Raw genomic sequence first — 16,931 nt, forward strand, 5'->3', positions numbered from 1 at the left:
GCCAAGCAACAGGATCTCAAAGGGGGCTGCTGGTTCGAATGGGCAGAATTAGGGTTTTTAGGTCAGTTTCTAGGGTTAGGTTTGGGGGAATGGGGTAATTCTTATATGGTTTTAATAGGCAGGTCTAGGAGAAGCTAATAGTGTAGGTTTGAACAAGGTTTGAACAAAATTTCAAATTTGAGAAATTAGGATTAGGGTTTCGGATTTTGGAAATTAGGAAAAACAGTCAAAACTAGGGTTTAAGGTAGGATTTTTGGGCAGAACTTCTGGTCGAGTGTTTAGGGCATGGAGAAGGAGATTCGGCTGTTGTATGAAGGACTTCTGATGGTTGGTTAGGTCTAGACAGAAATTTAGGGTTTTTTGGGTTTTACATAGAAGATGTAAATTAGGGTTGGAGGGGGAGAATGGGGCTGCAAGTTGGATCAAGTGGAGGGGATGTAGTATAGAGGCTGTGGTTTGAATTTGAAATAATTCTGATGGTCAAATATGGCTAGGCAGCAAGATCTAGGGTTTAATGGAATTCAAACAAAAATAAAGGGGGGTCGATTGGGGGAGGGATTGGAGGATTAGGAGAAGAACTTGATATCCAATCTGTAGCAGAATCCACTGGCAGCAGCTTGAATATTGAAAAGGATGGAACCACCTTCAATGGATACTCCCAGCCGTCAGCCCATAACAGCGTAAGGAGTTGTAGGAGATCCACCTACCCTTCTTCCTTGATAGTACCACAGGGCAAACACTCTTAAGGAGCAGCAGCAGCAACAAAGGCAGCAAATGAAAATTTTAAACTCATAAACTTGTGAGGGAGCTTCCCACGATTTGAACTTTATAATAAAAGGCCATAGGCCAAAACCTATTACAAACTAAACTCTTCCCTCACTTAAATCGTGGAGGGGAGGAACCTAATTAAAACACTTAAAAATTTAAAAGGTCAAGATACCTATCTACCCTTAATAACTTAAAATAAAAGACTTAGCTAAATCACTTAAATTAACCAATTGGATGCAACCAATTTGAACCGGTGCAATTAAAAAACATAAAAATAAACTATGTATTGGGTTAATCCCGTATGCAACCTATATACTCCTAGTTTAGACCCATTAAAGTGGCCTATTACATAGAAAACCCTTGGGATCTAAGGCCCAATATATATATATCCCAACCCTAGACTTATTTCTAAAGAAATAAGCCCATTTCACTGTTTTGCCATCAACTTTGAATTTGAATGCTTCTCTGCTTGGGGTGGGTCTACAAGCAACCCAATTAGGGTTATTTCAACCTGGGTTTGCACCAAATTGGTATCAGAGCCGAATTTTTGGCAGTTATCAACCATGACAGGTGGTCACATCACCAACATTGAGTTGCATAATTATATTAGGTTGACACTCCCAGGTTTCATCAAGTTTCGATGGGGATAGGTGAATTTATATAGGTGGTGCAGGTTGAAATATGACAGAGGTTTAGTACCATGGTCAGATCGGGGTCTTCTTGCTCCAAACCCGTATTCAGACCCTCTGCAACCTCCTCCTTCGCTCATCCTATCTCACTTCCCCTGTTGATTAGACGCAACCCCCCTCCCTTGCTAATCACCAATTGTTCCCCCTACCCCCTATTCTCTCTGCCTCTCCAAACTATCCCTATCCCTCCAGCTCGTGCTTACCAACACAAGCACCGCAGTGCCTCTTTGTCCTGCTTTGTCCATCCCTGGCTTCCCTCTGAGGAAATTTTGTTGCCCCCAAAGCCTCCTAATGAATCAAAGTTTAGTATGGAATGCTAGGGGTCGCAACTCCCCTTCCACACTTCTCTACCCAGGTTTTCTTGTCTGATAGAAACGTAGTTGTCAAGGTGGCAAGGCGACCCAAGGTGGTGGAGGATTGCCTAAGCGCTTAAGCAACAAGGCGCCCATGTGTTATTTTTTTTTTTTATTTCCCCTCTTTTCTAACATTATTTAGTATGTTACAATATATACCTTGTATCATGAAAAATCATCATTAAGCCACCTAAAGCATAAAAAATCAACATTAAGTCACATCGCCATAAAAAATCAATATTAAGCCACATCAATCATAAAAGTAAACATAGAACTAGTGGACAACAGAGCTGAAGAAGCAAGCTATTGGAAGTTTGAAACAATCAAAATATACAGTTGGTTTATACTGTTCTTAGAATTGGTCATTGTCATGGTATACCCAGTCTCACATTTAGTTTATACTATTCTTAGAGAATATGATGATCTTATCTATAAGTGATTAATTTGCTCGCGATTTTGATAAATGTTCTTGTTCTCCAATAAGTTTGGTTGGTCAAATGATTTTATTTTTACATGAGACTTTTGGTATTTGGTAGAGCACAAAACCAGTTTTCCAACAAATCCAAGATTCCTTAAATCTGTTTTATATTGAAGGAGTTGGTTACAGTCAAACCTTATTTGGTGTGTATGAATATTGTCAAAGTTGCTCTAAATGAAAATATATTTTTGTGATATCAAAACAAGTGAATATTTTACCGTTCTTTTGGTTTTTAGTAATCTTTTACCATATTTAAGATATATGGAATTTTTAGATTTGAGAAAAACCCCAGCATTAGAAAGTTGAAATTTTAACCTATTGATGAAAAAACCATTTTTTGTTCTTGAGCTGGGGGATTGACTTTTTATCCTTTTGAAATTTGATTTTTTGACTTTTTATTGGATTTAAATAGGAGGTATTTGTTTATTTATGAATAATATCCTAAGTAAATAAACATTTACTTAAATGATATTTGGCCATAATTAAGGGCCAAGGTGTTCGATACCACTAAGGCAACAGCCACCTAGCCCCGCATAAGCAACGTCTAGCCGATGCCTTGACAACTATGGATAGAAACTAGAATCAAAGAATCCAATTCTTGTCGTATTGCCTCTTTTAGTGTCCCTGATTGGTCCCTCATATCCAACTACAACCATCATCCTAATGGCCGCATTTGGTTTCTTTGGGATTCCTCAAAAATCCAAACCACCATTTGGTCCTCCTCTTCCCAATTCCTTCATCTCAGTATCTCCGACTACCTTGAGAATGCTAGCTTTTTCTTCACTGTTATATAGGCTTATAATTCCCCATCTGAAAATGCCTCCCGTTGGTGCGATCTCCGTCATGCTGCTGCCGAAGTTGGGTCCCTTCCTTGGGGCCTGGGAGGGGACTTTAATGTTATTCAATATTGTCTTGAAAAACAAGGCGGTGACAGGTTGGATGTAAACTCAATTGATGCGTTCAATGATTGTATTGAAGATATTGGTGTGAATCGGGTCCTAAGTTCTCTTGGCACAATAGAAGAAGTGGTGTTTCTCGGATTGCTTGCAAACTTGATAGAATTCTGGATAATGAAGCCTGGCTTTCTTCCTTCCCCTCCTCCTATGCCACCTTTCATACCCTAGGCATCTCTAACCATTCCCCCAGCTCCCTTTTTTCCAACCATACATCTCCTTTGGCCCTAAACCATTCAAATATTTTGATATGTGGTCCTCCCACCAAGATGTCCTCCCTAGTGTCAAGGAAGTTTGGGATCAACCAGTCTAAGCTATCTCATCCCCCCTCATTGCTTTTTCCAAGAAACTTTGGAGTGTTAAATGTGCTCTTAAAGTCTGGAACTCCATTTCCTGTGGAAATATCTCCTCCCGGATTTCGGAATGTAAAGCAACAGCTACAATTTCATCCTCAGAGGGGATGGCCTGAAGAGAGCTGATGGGGTCATTGGGGATTAATTTGTTGAGCAGATTTTCAGGGATGGGGACCGGAAGGAACTGAAGAAGAACTGAACAACAGCTTGAAATAGTTAACAACCTCTGCTTTAATATCCTAAACACTATGCAAAGAGGAGCCATCAAAGGCCCCTAACATGGTAATAGAGTTGATTTTTGTTCTGGACTTCATGGATCTATGAAAGTAGGCTGAATTTGAGTCCCCAAGTTCCAATCATTTTATTCTAGATTTTTGTCCAAGGAAACTTTCTTCTTGAGCAAGGAGAGGAGAGATCCACAGAAACAACTTTTTCTTCATCCGCCAGGAGGGCATTGTGAGTGTTTGTTTGAAGCTTTATTGTCCATTCAATTGAGGCTCCCTAGCGGATGAAGAAAAAGTTGTTTCTATGGATCTCTCCTCTCCTTGCTCAAGAAGAAAATTTCCTTAAACAAAAATCTAGAATAAAATGGTTGGAGCTTGGGGACTCAAATTCAGCCTACTTTCATAGATCCATGAAGTCCAAAACTAACATCAACTCTATTACCATGTTAGGGGCATTTGATGGCTCCTCTTTGTGTAGTGTTTAGGATATTAAAGTAGAGGTTGTTAACTATTTCAAGCTGTTGTTCAGTTCTTCTTCAGTTCCTTTCGGTCCCATCCTTGAAAATCTGCTCAACATATTAATCCCCAATGATCCCATGAGCTCTCTTCAGGCCATCCCCTCTGAGGATGAAATTGTAGCTGTTGCTTCATTCTCACAAGGCTAATAGAGCTCCTGGCTGGATGGATTTAGTATGGGTTTTTTCTCTTCTTTTTGGGATATCAGTAAAGAAGACCTTATCAAGGCCATCAAGAGTTTTTGTCTTCAACACAAGCCTGATGAAGGGCATCAACCATTCCTTCCTGTGCCTCATTCCCGAGAAGCTGCTTTTGTTATGACTGACTTCATGCCCATCTCCCTTTGCAATGTTTAAAACAAGTTTATAGCCAAAAGCCTTGCCAACAGGGTCAAGTCGGTGGTTGACTTGCTAGTCAGTGACAATCAATCGGCTTTCATAGCTGGTAAGAATATTCAGATAACATCCTTCTTTGTAATGAGATTGTCAAAGGCTTTGACAGTAAATCCCATCTGCTGGCTGCCCTCATGAAGATTAACATCCATAAAGCATTTGACTCTTTAAGATGGGACTTCATTTCTAAGGTTATGCTTAAGATGGGCTTCCACTTTGTGTTTTTTAATTGCATCCACTTCTGTATTTCTACTCCATGCTTCTCAGTGTTGGTCAATGGCAATCCTACGGGCTATTTTGCCTTTTCAGTGGGAATCAAATAGGAATGTCCTTTCTCTCTCTCTCTCACTCTCTCCTTATTTCTTTACCCTGGCTCTTGAAGTGCTCTCCAGGAGTACCCAGTGTTGCATAGATCAGCAGCTCATCTCTCCCATTTTCAAGTGTCAGGCTCTCAAGCTCTCCCACCTTGACTTTGCAGATGATCTCATGTTATTCTCCAAAGCAAGCATAAATTCTCTTGATACCATTATGTACTGTTTGCTACACTTTGAGGATTTGTCAGGTCTTTGCATTAACCCTAAGAAATCCCTATTGTTTTTGGTTAGAGTCTCTGAGGTTGACAATGCTAGTTTGATTGAGAAGACAAGTTTCACCATTGGCCATCTTCTGGTAAAGTATTTAGGGTTACCATTGATCCCAGCCAGGTTGTCTGGTCATCACTGTATCTTGATGTTAGACCTCATCTGAAGAAGCTTCAACTTTGGAAAGGTAAACTGCCATCCTATGCTGGCCAAATAGTGCTCATCAGATCAGTCCTTCAACCAGCCTCTCTATTGGTTAGGTACTTTTGGCTTACCCCAATCCACAATCAAAGAGTTGGAATCTCTGATGTTTGCCTTCCTTTGGAAAGGAACTGATACATCTAGATTTCTTCAGCCTATCTGTTGGGTTACAGTTTGCCATCCTAAGGAGGAGGGAGGCTTGGGTTTGAGAAGAATAAAAGAAGTTAACTTGGCTGGTATCATCAAGTTGATCTGGAAGTTAGTGAACAAGAAGACAAGTTTATGGGTGATTGGGTCTATTCAGGCCTCTTACACTTTGATTCTATCTAGACTGCCCTTTCCTTATCTGATGCTTCTTGGGTCTGGCGCAAGATCCTTCTGCATTGGTCTATCTTTCTTGGAGCCATTTCCACCCAAGTCGAAGATGGTGCCTCCACTTCCATTTGGCTAGATCATTGGCATTCCCATGGGTATTCTCCTCCATTTAGTCAGTGCAAGGGCTATATATAGTTTGGGCCTGTCTAAGCAGTCCAAGGTCGCGGACATCATCAGTCTTGGTGCTTGGACCCCTCTGGCATCCTTGTCCCCCTTCCTCTTATCTGTGTGGAATACATTACCTCCCTTCCGTAGAAGGTCGCAAGGTAGAGGGGATTTCATTATTTTGACCCTAGTCTCTTATGGCCTTTTTAGCTCCAAAGCGGCTTGGGACCCTATATCTCTCTAGCACAAGCTTGTTTGGTTCAAACGCCACATCCCACGCAATAGCTTCATTGTTTGGCGAGCTCTCTCTAACTGCCTTCCAATGCAGTCCTTTCTCATCCACCATCAGATCCCTGTCTCCCCATCATGTTGCTTCTGCTGGAATGTTGTGGAAGATATTGACCACCTCTTCTTTGCTTGCCTGCCCCCTCTCCACTTTTATTTGGAAAGGGGTCCTAGCAAATTGTTGGTCTAGAAGTTGAAGGATTCTCCCTTCTCAGAGAGAATGCATCTGGGTTGACATGTCCTTTGCAGGATCATCTATATGTGATGTTGTGGGAAAACTCACCTTCAGCACTGCCATCAATCATATTTGGATGGAAAGAAATATTAGGAAATGGTCTTCCGACTCCAGATCTTTTTAACAGATTTGGGATATCATTTCCTTTGAAATTAGGAACAAGCTTGTTGTTGATTCCTGGGGGTTTTCTAGACTGCCCTTTCCTTATCTGTTATCTAGACTGCCCTTTCCTTATCTTCAGATCTTCAGTCCAATTTTTTAGTCTAGACTGCCCTTTCCTTATCTTCACTGTTATCTAGACTGCCCTTTCCTTATCTTCAGATCTTCAGTCCAATTTTTTAGTCTCTTCCTCCTCTTTGTGAGGGATTTGTGGAGTTTTGTTTGTATTGTCTGTTCCTTCCCCTTTGGTGCTCTTTGTATTTTCTTTCTCTTGGTAATGAATTATTTATTCACCCAAAAAAAAATAGGACATACCAAATGGACTGGAATTAAATAACCTAATCCAGCCTAGCTAATGATAAGAAATAATAATAAAAATAAAGAAAATAAATCAACTAAATGATTCCTACAATTTGGAGTGAAGATCTGAAGATAAGATTCCTGTTGTGATCAATGGACAGAGACTGGCACTAATGGTCGGGAACCAAAAAGGAGAAAAGAAAAGCTAGAAGAAATCAGAATTGAAGGGGGGAGGGGAAAGAAAAGAAACCGTGAGAAGAAGTAGTAGAAGAAGAAGAGGGGGGGGATCAGAGTTGCAGGGAGAAAAGAGAAGACGGAGGAGGGGGGGAAGGAGGGTGCACATGCACACAGCCAAAAACTCAATTCATTCTTTTGGTTATTCAATTCTGTTCCACATTCCTTCTCAATATACAGTTTTTTAAAAGCTCAAAATAAAAAAAAAATTGCAGAAAATAACTCCCTAACAACTACTTCTACAGCAATAACTGTCTTCTAATAACTACTTCTACGGCAATAACTGAAATAAAAACTAAATGCAGGGCTGGTAGGGCTTGGGCCTGAGATGGTATCCCTTGGGGTATCTAATTGGGCCTGGGCTAGGGCTAGGGCTAGTAGGAGAAGCCCCCAAATGTCCTGCATCAACTCTCCCTTGCTTTAAAAAAACTCAACCTCGAGTTTGGATAAACCTAGGAAACCAGTCCATGTGGTGCACATCCATGCCGTTCAAAAGCTCCAATAATTCACGAGAAGAGGGGATGAAATCTTTAAACAGCTCGTCCTCTCAATATTGTTGAGTGGAATGTCGAAGTCATACGCCATTACTGTTGCAGTATCTCAGGTGTTGTTCGTCAGTCCAACTTGGGATAAGATGGGATAATATGGAACGATTGGTTGTTGCAATCGTATGCTTAAATGGGTTCAATGAATGTTATGGTAAGGAGGATAAGATAGTTGTATATGAGTATTTTGGAGTTCTGGCTATGGGTTTCCAGAACAGGGGAGGGAACAAGATAGGAGAATTTAGATAGGAGAAGAAAGATAAAGAGGGGAAGAGAGACTGAAAGGGAGAATAATCACAAGGCGATCATGAAACAAACAAAGGAGGGGACTGCCGGCGCCTGACTGATGACTCCTCTCCAGCTCAGGCCATTCTTACAGCTATGACCTCCCTCTCTTCCCCTCTCATGCCTTCTTCCTCTTCCTTGCCTTCTCCTCCTCCTGTTTCTCCTATTCCCTCTCAGCATGCTTCTTGGAGCTCCCTGGTTTCTCAGGCGACTGGTTCTAAACCTGAGGGCCTTCCTTTGCATTTTGTTGCTCCTGCCTCTGTTGGCTCCTCCAAGATTGCCCTTTGCCCGCCTGACCTTCTCACTTCTGAAGCTAAGCTCTGGGACAACTGTCTCGTTGGTCACTTTCTTGGTTCGAGGCCCCCTTTCCACACTGTGAAACTGTCTCTTTCCAAGCAACGGAGGACACAGGGTACCATGGATTCCTTTCTTCTGGATAACGGTTTCTTCATCTTCAAGTTCTCTGCTGATTCCGATAAGACCCGTGCCCTTGAGGGTGGTCCTTGGCTTGTAGGCAAGAAACCTATTTTCCTTCGTCAGTGGCATCGTCATCTTCACCTCCGGCGTGTTGATCCTACCTCTATCCCTCTCTGGGTAACACTTCCAGGTCTTCCCTTGCATTACTGGTGCGCTGATGGACCGAGTCTGGTGGACTCTGTTTTGGGCACTCCCCTCTTCTCTGATGTGAGAACTCGGCATAAGGATAGGCTTGCTTACGCTAGAATCTGTATTAAGGTTTCGGCTGCTGACCCCCTTCCTTCATTCATCACGATCAAGGAGGGCGATGATTTTTCCTTTGAGCAAGAGCTTCATTACGAATGGAAACCACCACACTGTGAAGTTTGCAAGACGTTTGGACATGCCTCACACCTCTGCTCTCCAGTTCCTGCTGCTGCTGAAGACGTGGCGCTTGGCCTTGCTGCTGTCGATGGAGAGGCGACTATCCCTACTGCTTCCGGTGATGAGAACTCTTGCCCTAATCACCCCGTCGTTGCTGGTGGGCCTCTGGTCCAGAATAGCCCTGCTTTCGCCGGTTTGGCTATTGGAGCTCAGTTGGCTGTTAGAATTCTTCGCTCTCCTTCCCGGGGAAGAACCAGAAGCAGGCTTCGTCATCGGAACTCTCGCCGGAAAAAGGATGGCCTGTCGACCCAGCTCAGTCAACAGCCTTCTCCCTCTGTCTTGAACAAGAATAGGTTCAGTGTCCTTGCCACTGACGATGACGTTGATGAGCCTGGCCCTATCTCATGCCCCGAAAAGCCCTCTTTCGATGTCATCCCAAGAAGTCGGTCGCGGATGTCGCAGGATTCGCCTCCCTTTCCTGGCTCTCCTAGCTCCTCTGCCTCTGCAGTGGACCCGCTGTCGTCTTCCTTGGCGATTGGCTCTGCAACTGCATCTGGCCTCCTGCCCTCGTCTTCGGCTTTTGGTACTTCTGAGATATCCCTTTCTTTGTTGACGAGGAGCTCCTTTTGCCCCCCCTGTCGGCCCCTCGTCCTTTGGACCTGCTGACCCAGTTGTGGACACCCTGGTTCCCCTTGCCCCTTGGGCTCGAACCTGTTAGCCTCTCGGCTCAACCCTTCTTCTTTAAGTGTTACCCCTGCTTCTCTATCGGGTTCTCGGATCTCCATCCAACCTGTTTCTACCAACCACTCTGCTAACCCGTCTTCTTCACCCGATAATCCCTCTTTTGAGACACGAAACATTCCTGCAACCACTCTCCCTGCTACCCCTCTCCACTGCTCCTACCGTCGTCACCGTAGCGAAACCCGTTCGACGTCGGTTCTTTCCAGGCTCTGTGATCTCAGATGGACTGGATTCCCTCTAACTTGGTGCAATAAAAGAGCAGGTTCTAATCGGATTTCCTGTAAGCTTGACAGGGTCATGGTCAATGAGGAATAGCTTTTAGCCTTCCCTTCTTCCTTTGCCAACTTTGACAACCCGGATATTTCAGACCACTCCCCCATCTCTCTAGCTATTCAGCCCTTTCCTTCCTTTGGTCCCAAACACTTCAAATGCTTTGACATGTGGGCCTCCCACCCCTCCTTTTTACCCACTGTTCTTCTGGCCTGGGAAAAACCTGTCAATGCTTTCTCTTCCCCTCTCATTGCTTTTGCTAGAGAGCTCAAGAATGTCAAGGCAACTCTCAAAGATTGGAATTCCAACACTTTTGGAAATATATCTCAACAGGTTTCAGATTGCAAGGACAGACTTGGAGCAATTCAGATTTGTCTGCAAACTGATCATGGTAATGGGACTTTAGCAGATGAAGAAAAGGCTACGTCTCTTGAACTCTCCACTTTGCTTGCCAGAGAAGAGAGCTTCCTGAAGCAAAAGTCTAGAATCAAGTGGCTTGAACTAGGGGATTCTAATTCTGCTTATTTTCACAAATCTCTGCAGGCCAAAGTTAATGCAAACTCAATTGTTAATCTTACAGCCCAGGATGGTTCAATTGTCTCTACTATTAAAGATATCAAAGAGTTGGCTGTCCAGCACTTCAAAGGTCTCTTCAACACCTCTCAGTTGGCCTCCTCCTCCATCCCGAATGGCCTGCTCAACAAATTCATCCCCTTGGCCCTCAACACCTTGAGCTCCATTCCAAATGAAGATGAGATTGTGGCTGCAATCCACTCTCTCAAGGTTTCAGGAGCTCCAGCTCCGGATGGTTTCAGTATGGGGTTCTTTCTAGCTGCCTGGGACATTATCAAGCTAGACCTTATTGCGGCCTTTGTTAGCTTCTTCAACCCTTATCAGGTCAAAGGCATCAATTACACCTTTCTATGCCTCATCCCCAAGAAGGAAGGTGCTTCTACCATGAATGATTTTAGGCCAATTGTTCTTTGCAATCTTCTGTACAAATTTATTGCCAAGATCCTTGCTAGGCGGCTCAAAGGTGTGGTGGATATTCTTGTTAGCGACAACCAATCGGCCTTCATCCCTGGAAGACACATCTCAGACAACATCCTTATTTGTCATGACATTGTCAGAGGCTTTGAGAGGAAAAATCACTCTCCTACTATTCTCCTTAAGATTGACATCCACAAAGCCTTTGATTCTTTAAGGTGGGACTTCCTAAGTCAGGTGATGACCAAGATGGGGTTTCCTTGTATCTTTGTCAACTGGATTCAAGCTTGCATTTCCTCCCCAAAGTTTTTTGTGCTTGTCAATGGCAGCCCGGCAGGTTACTTTGATGCCTCTGTGGGAATTAGACAAGGCTGCCCCCTGTCCCCTTATTTGTTCACCTTGGCTTTGGAAGCTCTTTCCGGGGACATCCAAATTTGCACTGATCAGTAGCTTATTGTGCCTATGCCCAAGTGCAAAGCTCTCAAGTTGTCTCACTTAGCCTTCGCGGATGACCTTATGATCTTCTCCAAGGCTTCCATAGCCTCTCTGGAGACTACTATGCTTTGCTTGCAGCACTTTCATGAGCTATCAGGCATGCGCATCAACCCTTCTAAGTCCCTCATTTTCTTTGCGGGAGTTTCTGAGCTGGATAAGGCTCCTCCTCTGCTTCAGAAATCTGGGTTTACTGAAGGTCACCTTCCGGTCAAATATTTGGGGCTTCCTTTGATCCCTGCTAGGCTCTCTCCTCATCACTGCACCCCTATGCTTGATCTCATAAGGAAAAGGCTGCAATTATGGAAAGGCAAGCTTCTCTCCTATGCTAGCAGGTTGGTTCTCATCAGATCTATTTTGGAATCTTCGTATATCTATTGGTCTGGAATCTACGGGCTGTCTCAAGCTACTATTAAGTCATTGGAATCTCTTTTGTTTTCTTTGCTTTGGAAGGGTAAGGATACCTCCAGATTTCTTCACCCTCTTCCCTGGTCTGCTGTGTGTCTGCCAAAGAATGAAGGCGGCTTGGGCATTAGAAGAATCAAAGAAAGGAACTTGGCTGGTATCTGCAAGTTGATTTGGAAGATTGCTTCAAAGCAAAACAGTATATGGGTTAATTGGATATATTCAGGGCCTCTTCGGCATAATTCTATTTGGATGGCTTCCCTGTCGGCTGATTCTTTTTGGGTCTGGCGTAAAATCCTAGATTCCTGTCACTTGATCATCCATGTTATCAAATCTCAGATTGGAGACGGGCTCCCTACTTTCCTTTGGCTGGATCACTAGCATCCGAAGGGGATACTGCTGCCCCTTATTACCCCTCGGATCATTTATGCTTCGGGTCTCCACAGGCTCTCTTTGGTGGCTGACATTTTAGATCAGTCTGGCTGGGCTCCCCCTACTTCTTCCTCTTTGGACCTTGCCATCATCTGGAATGACCTCTCCTCCATCACCAGAAGACCTTTGGGTAGCCAAGATTGTGTAAATTGGCTTGCAAGCAACCCTCCTCTCTTCTCCTCAAAATCTGCTTGGGACTTCATTCGGCACAAGGGCTCTTTTGCTCCGTGGAGAAAGCTTCTTTGGTTCAAGCACCACATCCCTAGGCACTGCTTCACTCTTTGGAGGATCTTCACCAACTGTCTCCCAACTCAAGCCTTTCTTCTGCATCGCCACATCCCTGTTCCTCCCTCTTGTTGCCTCTGCTGGAACAATAAGGAAGACACTGATCATCTCTTCTTTGAGTGCCCCACTGCAGCAGCAATCTTGAAAGGCATCTTGCTTAAATGTTGGCCTACCTCGATAAGCATTCTGCCTTTCTCCAGAGAATGGATTTGGATCGACATGACTTTTGCTAGCCACTCTTTATGTGATACTGTTGGAAAGCTTGCTTTTTGTGCCACTGTGAACCACATTTGGATGGAGCGCAATATTAGGAAATGGACCCCCAACTCTAGAACTTACCAGCAGATTTGGGATTCCATTTCCTTTGATATAAAGGCGAAGTTATCATCAGCTCCCCCTTCTTTCTGCCTCGACACACCAAGGAACAGACTCATTGTTGTCTCCTTGGGCCTCTCTGCTGTCTCCCTTGCTGCCCCTAGCCCGCTAAGTTGAGGCTTGGGGTCCTTTTGTTTTTGCTGCTCCCCTTTGAGGGCACTGTAATTCTTTTTTCTCTTTGGTAATGAATTTCTTATTCACCCAAAAAAATCTAAGAAAGCGAGATTCACCCAGGTTTGGGCTTTGATATCAAATAATGGTGGGGGACCGGAAAGGAGAAAACAAAAGCTAGGAAGCAATCAGAATTGAAGGGGGGGAGGAAAGAGAAGAAACCGTGAGAAGAAGCAGTAGAAGAAGAAGAGGGGGGAGGATCAAAGTTGCAGGGAGAAAAGAGGAGGGGGGGGGGGGAAGGAGGGTGCACATGCACACAGCCAGAAACTCAATTCATTCTTTTGGTTATTCAATTCTGTTCCTCATTCCTTCTCAATATACAGTCTTTTAAAAACTCAAAATAAAAAAATTTACAGAAAATAACTCCCTAACAACTACTTCTACAGCAATAACTAAAACAAAAACTAAATGCAGGGCTGGTAGGGCTTGGGTTTGGGCCTGAGATGGTATCCCTTGGAGTATCTAATTGGGCCTGGGCTAGAGCTAGTAGGAGCAGCCCCCAAATGTCCTGCATCAGGCACTGTCATGACAGTCGGATTATGTCAGATAATCTGTCGGGGCTAGCAGATCCACTGTCAGATTAGCTGTCATGGTTTTTGGTCTTCTTTTTCCTCTGGTACTGCTACTGGTAACTTGTGTCTGCATTAGACTACCTCTAGGACCCTACCTTATGTCAGTATGTCTGTGTATATTAAGATTTCCATGTCAGATCAGTGTGGCCTAAAACGTTTGACAGCACATGTAGTACCTTATGCGAAGATTACACCTACCATCTCCAGTAAAATAACCCGAGTTTTAGGATATTTGAGAGTATGGTACGTAGGAAGTAGTTTTCTGTCCGGGCGCATGGCCTGCACCAGCTCTCCCTGTCTCTATCTCTCATCTCCACAGAACAATGGTTTGAAGTGTTTTTTCACAGGGGGAGGAGAAAGAAGACACATGGGAGTGCTGGTGTAGGCCACGCTCCCAGACAGTTCTTTTTCCCGGTACTTAATTATAGTTTTCACATCTTTCTCCTAGTTTCATATTGCTGAATTGATTTTAACATGCTTGATTATCCAGGTCGATGAAGATCAAGATGATGCAGATGAAAGATGGGATCCTGATTCAGACATGGAAGTTGATGATGAACGGTACTACCACTGTGTCATTCTTTTTTGTTTTCTAGGGGTATTTACTTATTACTAATATACTGTTACACCTACAGAAAGCCTCTGCCTAGCAAAGTGAAACGAGAAATTATAGAGCCTGAGCTTAAAGATCTGGTATGTTTATATTCCTTTTTGAACCCTGGCACATAATTTCTGTAACTTGTTTAGTCAAAAAAAGCACAAATTTTTTTTTTTTTGGGGAAAACTTATTCACCCTCTCCATTTAAAAATAAAAAACTCTTTGGAAAACCCAAATCTCAAGTCTGCTTGGTGTCCATTGATTTGAGTATATTTGCTCTATGAGAGTCAAATGGCCATTTAATAAATTTGTATAATTTCTGCTATAATAGTAACAGTGTATTTGAAACCAGTGCTGAACATAGTTGTCATGGCGTCGCCATGGCGACGCCATGGCGTCCTGACGCTGGAGAGGGCTGCATGGCGACCCTCTTTGATTTCTTCTTCCTGACTCTCTTTCCCTCTTCGATTTCTTCTTCCTGTCTTCGATTTCTTCTTCCCTCTTCGATTTCTTCTTTCCCTCTTCAATTTCTTTCGATTTCTTCTTCGATTTCTTCTTCCTGTCTTCTTTCCCTCTTCGATTTCTTTCAATTTCTTCTTTCCCTCTTCGATTTCTTCTTCGATTTCTGAATTTTCTTCTTAAAACTTGAGAAACAATAGAGAAAAAATAAAACATGGCTTGAGTATACATCTATTAACACATTAAAAATAGAGAAAATAAAAAATAAAACATGGTCGACATGCTCGCCATGGCAACGCCATGGCGGGCGACATGTCGATATATCGACGTGACACCCCTCCACCGACTTGGATCGCCGTGACGCCGTGACAACTATGGTGCTGAACCAGTTTAGAGCATCTATGATAAAGCTCTGTTGAAATTTGTTGGTGGGGCTTCAATTTGAGTTAATAGCTATATGCTTTCTTTTGTACACGAACAACAATTACTACTACTACTACCATAAAGGAAAATGCCTTCCATACAAATACCCCTTGTATGTAGGCTTACCGCAGTTAGTGACGCTTATCTTGTGTTACATAATATGCTTGTTTCTGCCCTCCATGTGATATGGTCGCTGCCAGAGATAAAAGTAAGAAATGGAAAATTGAGAAGGATTTTGGAGTGGTGCTGATGGGAAAAAAGTTGGTGGTGTTAGAGGTGGTATGGATGATACTTTTAAAACTGGACTGGACATCAAACTGAAAGAATGCCAGGCTCCAACATGGACCAGTCAAATGCTATGTGAAAAATGATTAAAAATAAAATGTGGAAAACTAAAAGTATGGAATGGAGAAAAAAATGGGGAAATTGTAAATTTTTTAAAAATAATACCCAGCCGGGGGATCCAATTCACCCTGCTGGGTTTCTGTGACCCATTCAACTAGTTGTCTTGTTGGTCATGTCAGCTATTGCAGCTTTAATATATTTATTTATTGTATTACAATTTTTGACCCAGTGGTTGAACTGATCAGCTGGGATATTAAGCCCCAAACCAAGTAAATGGCCAATACAGGTTTGATAATTATGGGTTCTTAGAGACATCAAATTGTTCTGAGCCTAGACCTACTCTTACTCAGGAAGATCAGAGAGGGGTTGCAGAGCATGCCAGAGGTGTGGACGGGACAGCAGAGGAGATCTCATTCTCAAAGGTGATGCCAAAACTGTAATAGACACAAAATTTTGGCCTAGTTTTAGATTTGTGGTAATAACCATTAATAATGTCATTGTAATTATATATGGCAAAGACTGCTTTATTATCAACTGCATGTCAACTAATGGTCATTGTTAATGGTTATTCCTTGTGTCCACATTAATGAGGTTCTACTTTTCAATTAGTCTCTGTTTCCTTTGGCATAAGATGCCTGGGGACTGAAATAAAGTAGGGGTATTAATATTATGCTTCCCGTACATTATTTGTCAGACGGTAGTGCTGGTGCCAGATGGCATGTCAGCCCCTGGAAGGCCCATTTGTGACCATAGTGAAAAGTCGGAGGGTTTCTACTTAATGATTCTTATTTCCGTTGTATTGGAACCTTGCCTTCCTCCCCTGATATTCTATGGTTGTGTTGCTATTTATAGGCTTCAGATGTGGGTTCAATGTCGATAGATGAACCAGTCAGCATAAAAGTTGAGCAAGAAAATATGAACAAACTGCCTGATCAGTCTGTTAAGATGTACCCTTAATGGTGAACACTTGTTACAGAGATGAGACGTCTAACACTAACACAGCTGTGTGATATGTAAATCTTGATTGGCTGTATTCTTTCGTCTCGTTTTTGTATTTTTTTAAGTTTTGTAATGATCAGAGGAAAAGGTTTTTAATCGTGAGTTCATGCTCTGTACAAATTATTGGAAGGACGTTACTTCTAACCTTTTGCTTTCTGGAACAGTAATGGTATTTTGATTGTAGGAAAATTATTGCAGTGGTCTCGTGTCGATAATTTACAGTTTTTCTTGGTCATGGTTGATTATATGTTGTGAATAGACATCTGTAAGTTTCGTATAGCTATATTTTAGTGGTTGGGTGGGACCTGTCAAGGAAGGTGGGTTGGCTGCATGGGTCAGCTGGGATATTGGCCTTGGTTCTCTCTCTCTCCCCTATAACCCTTTGGTTTCCTCAGTTCACTGATCGACTTCTTTATCTGTAAAGCTTGCTAATGGACTGGATCTAGGTGGGGTTTAATGGAAATGTAGCTTTAATAGTTGGAAGGGAAGAAAAAAAAATCAAAGAA

At 42.9% G+C, this 16,931-nt stretch overlaps 1 protein-coding gene across 6 annotated transcripts in view; it reads left to right on the top strand.

Annotated features, from left to right (window-relative positions):
- Window positions 1–16,644, top strand: part of LOC122658487 (histone deacetylase 19) — a 61,438-nt gene extending 44,794 nt beyond the window's left edge. For 4 of the 6 annotated variants that reach the window (XM_043853468.1, XM_043853469.1, XM_043853470.1 and 1 more), the window contains exons 5-8: window positions 14,092–14,162; window positions 14,237–14,294; window positions 15,777–15,848; window positions 16,279–16,644. In XM_043853468.1, coding sequence (XP_043709403.1) covers window positions 14,092–14,162; window positions 14,237–14,294; window positions 15,777–15,848; window positions 16,279–16,383 — 306 coding nt within the window. In that variant the 3' untranslated portion in view covers window positions 16,384–16,644. Of the gene's footprint in view, window positions 1–14,091; window positions 14,163–14,236; window positions 14,295–15,658; window positions 15,683–15,776; window positions 15,849–16,278 lie in introns of those variants that run through there. The other 2 variants (XM_043853471.1, XM_043853473.1) reach the window with 2 other exon arrangements.
- The last annotated feature ends 287 nt before the right edge of the window (window positions 16,645–16,931 follow it).

Source organism: Telopea speciosissima, chromosome 4 (assembly GCF_018873765.1).
Source record: "Telopea speciosissima isolate NSW1024214 ecotype Mountain lineage chromosome 4, Tspe_v1, whole genome shotgun sequence".
NCBI lineage: Eukaryota > Viridiplantae > Streptophyta > Magnoliopsida > Proteales > Proteaceae > Telopea > Telopea speciosissima.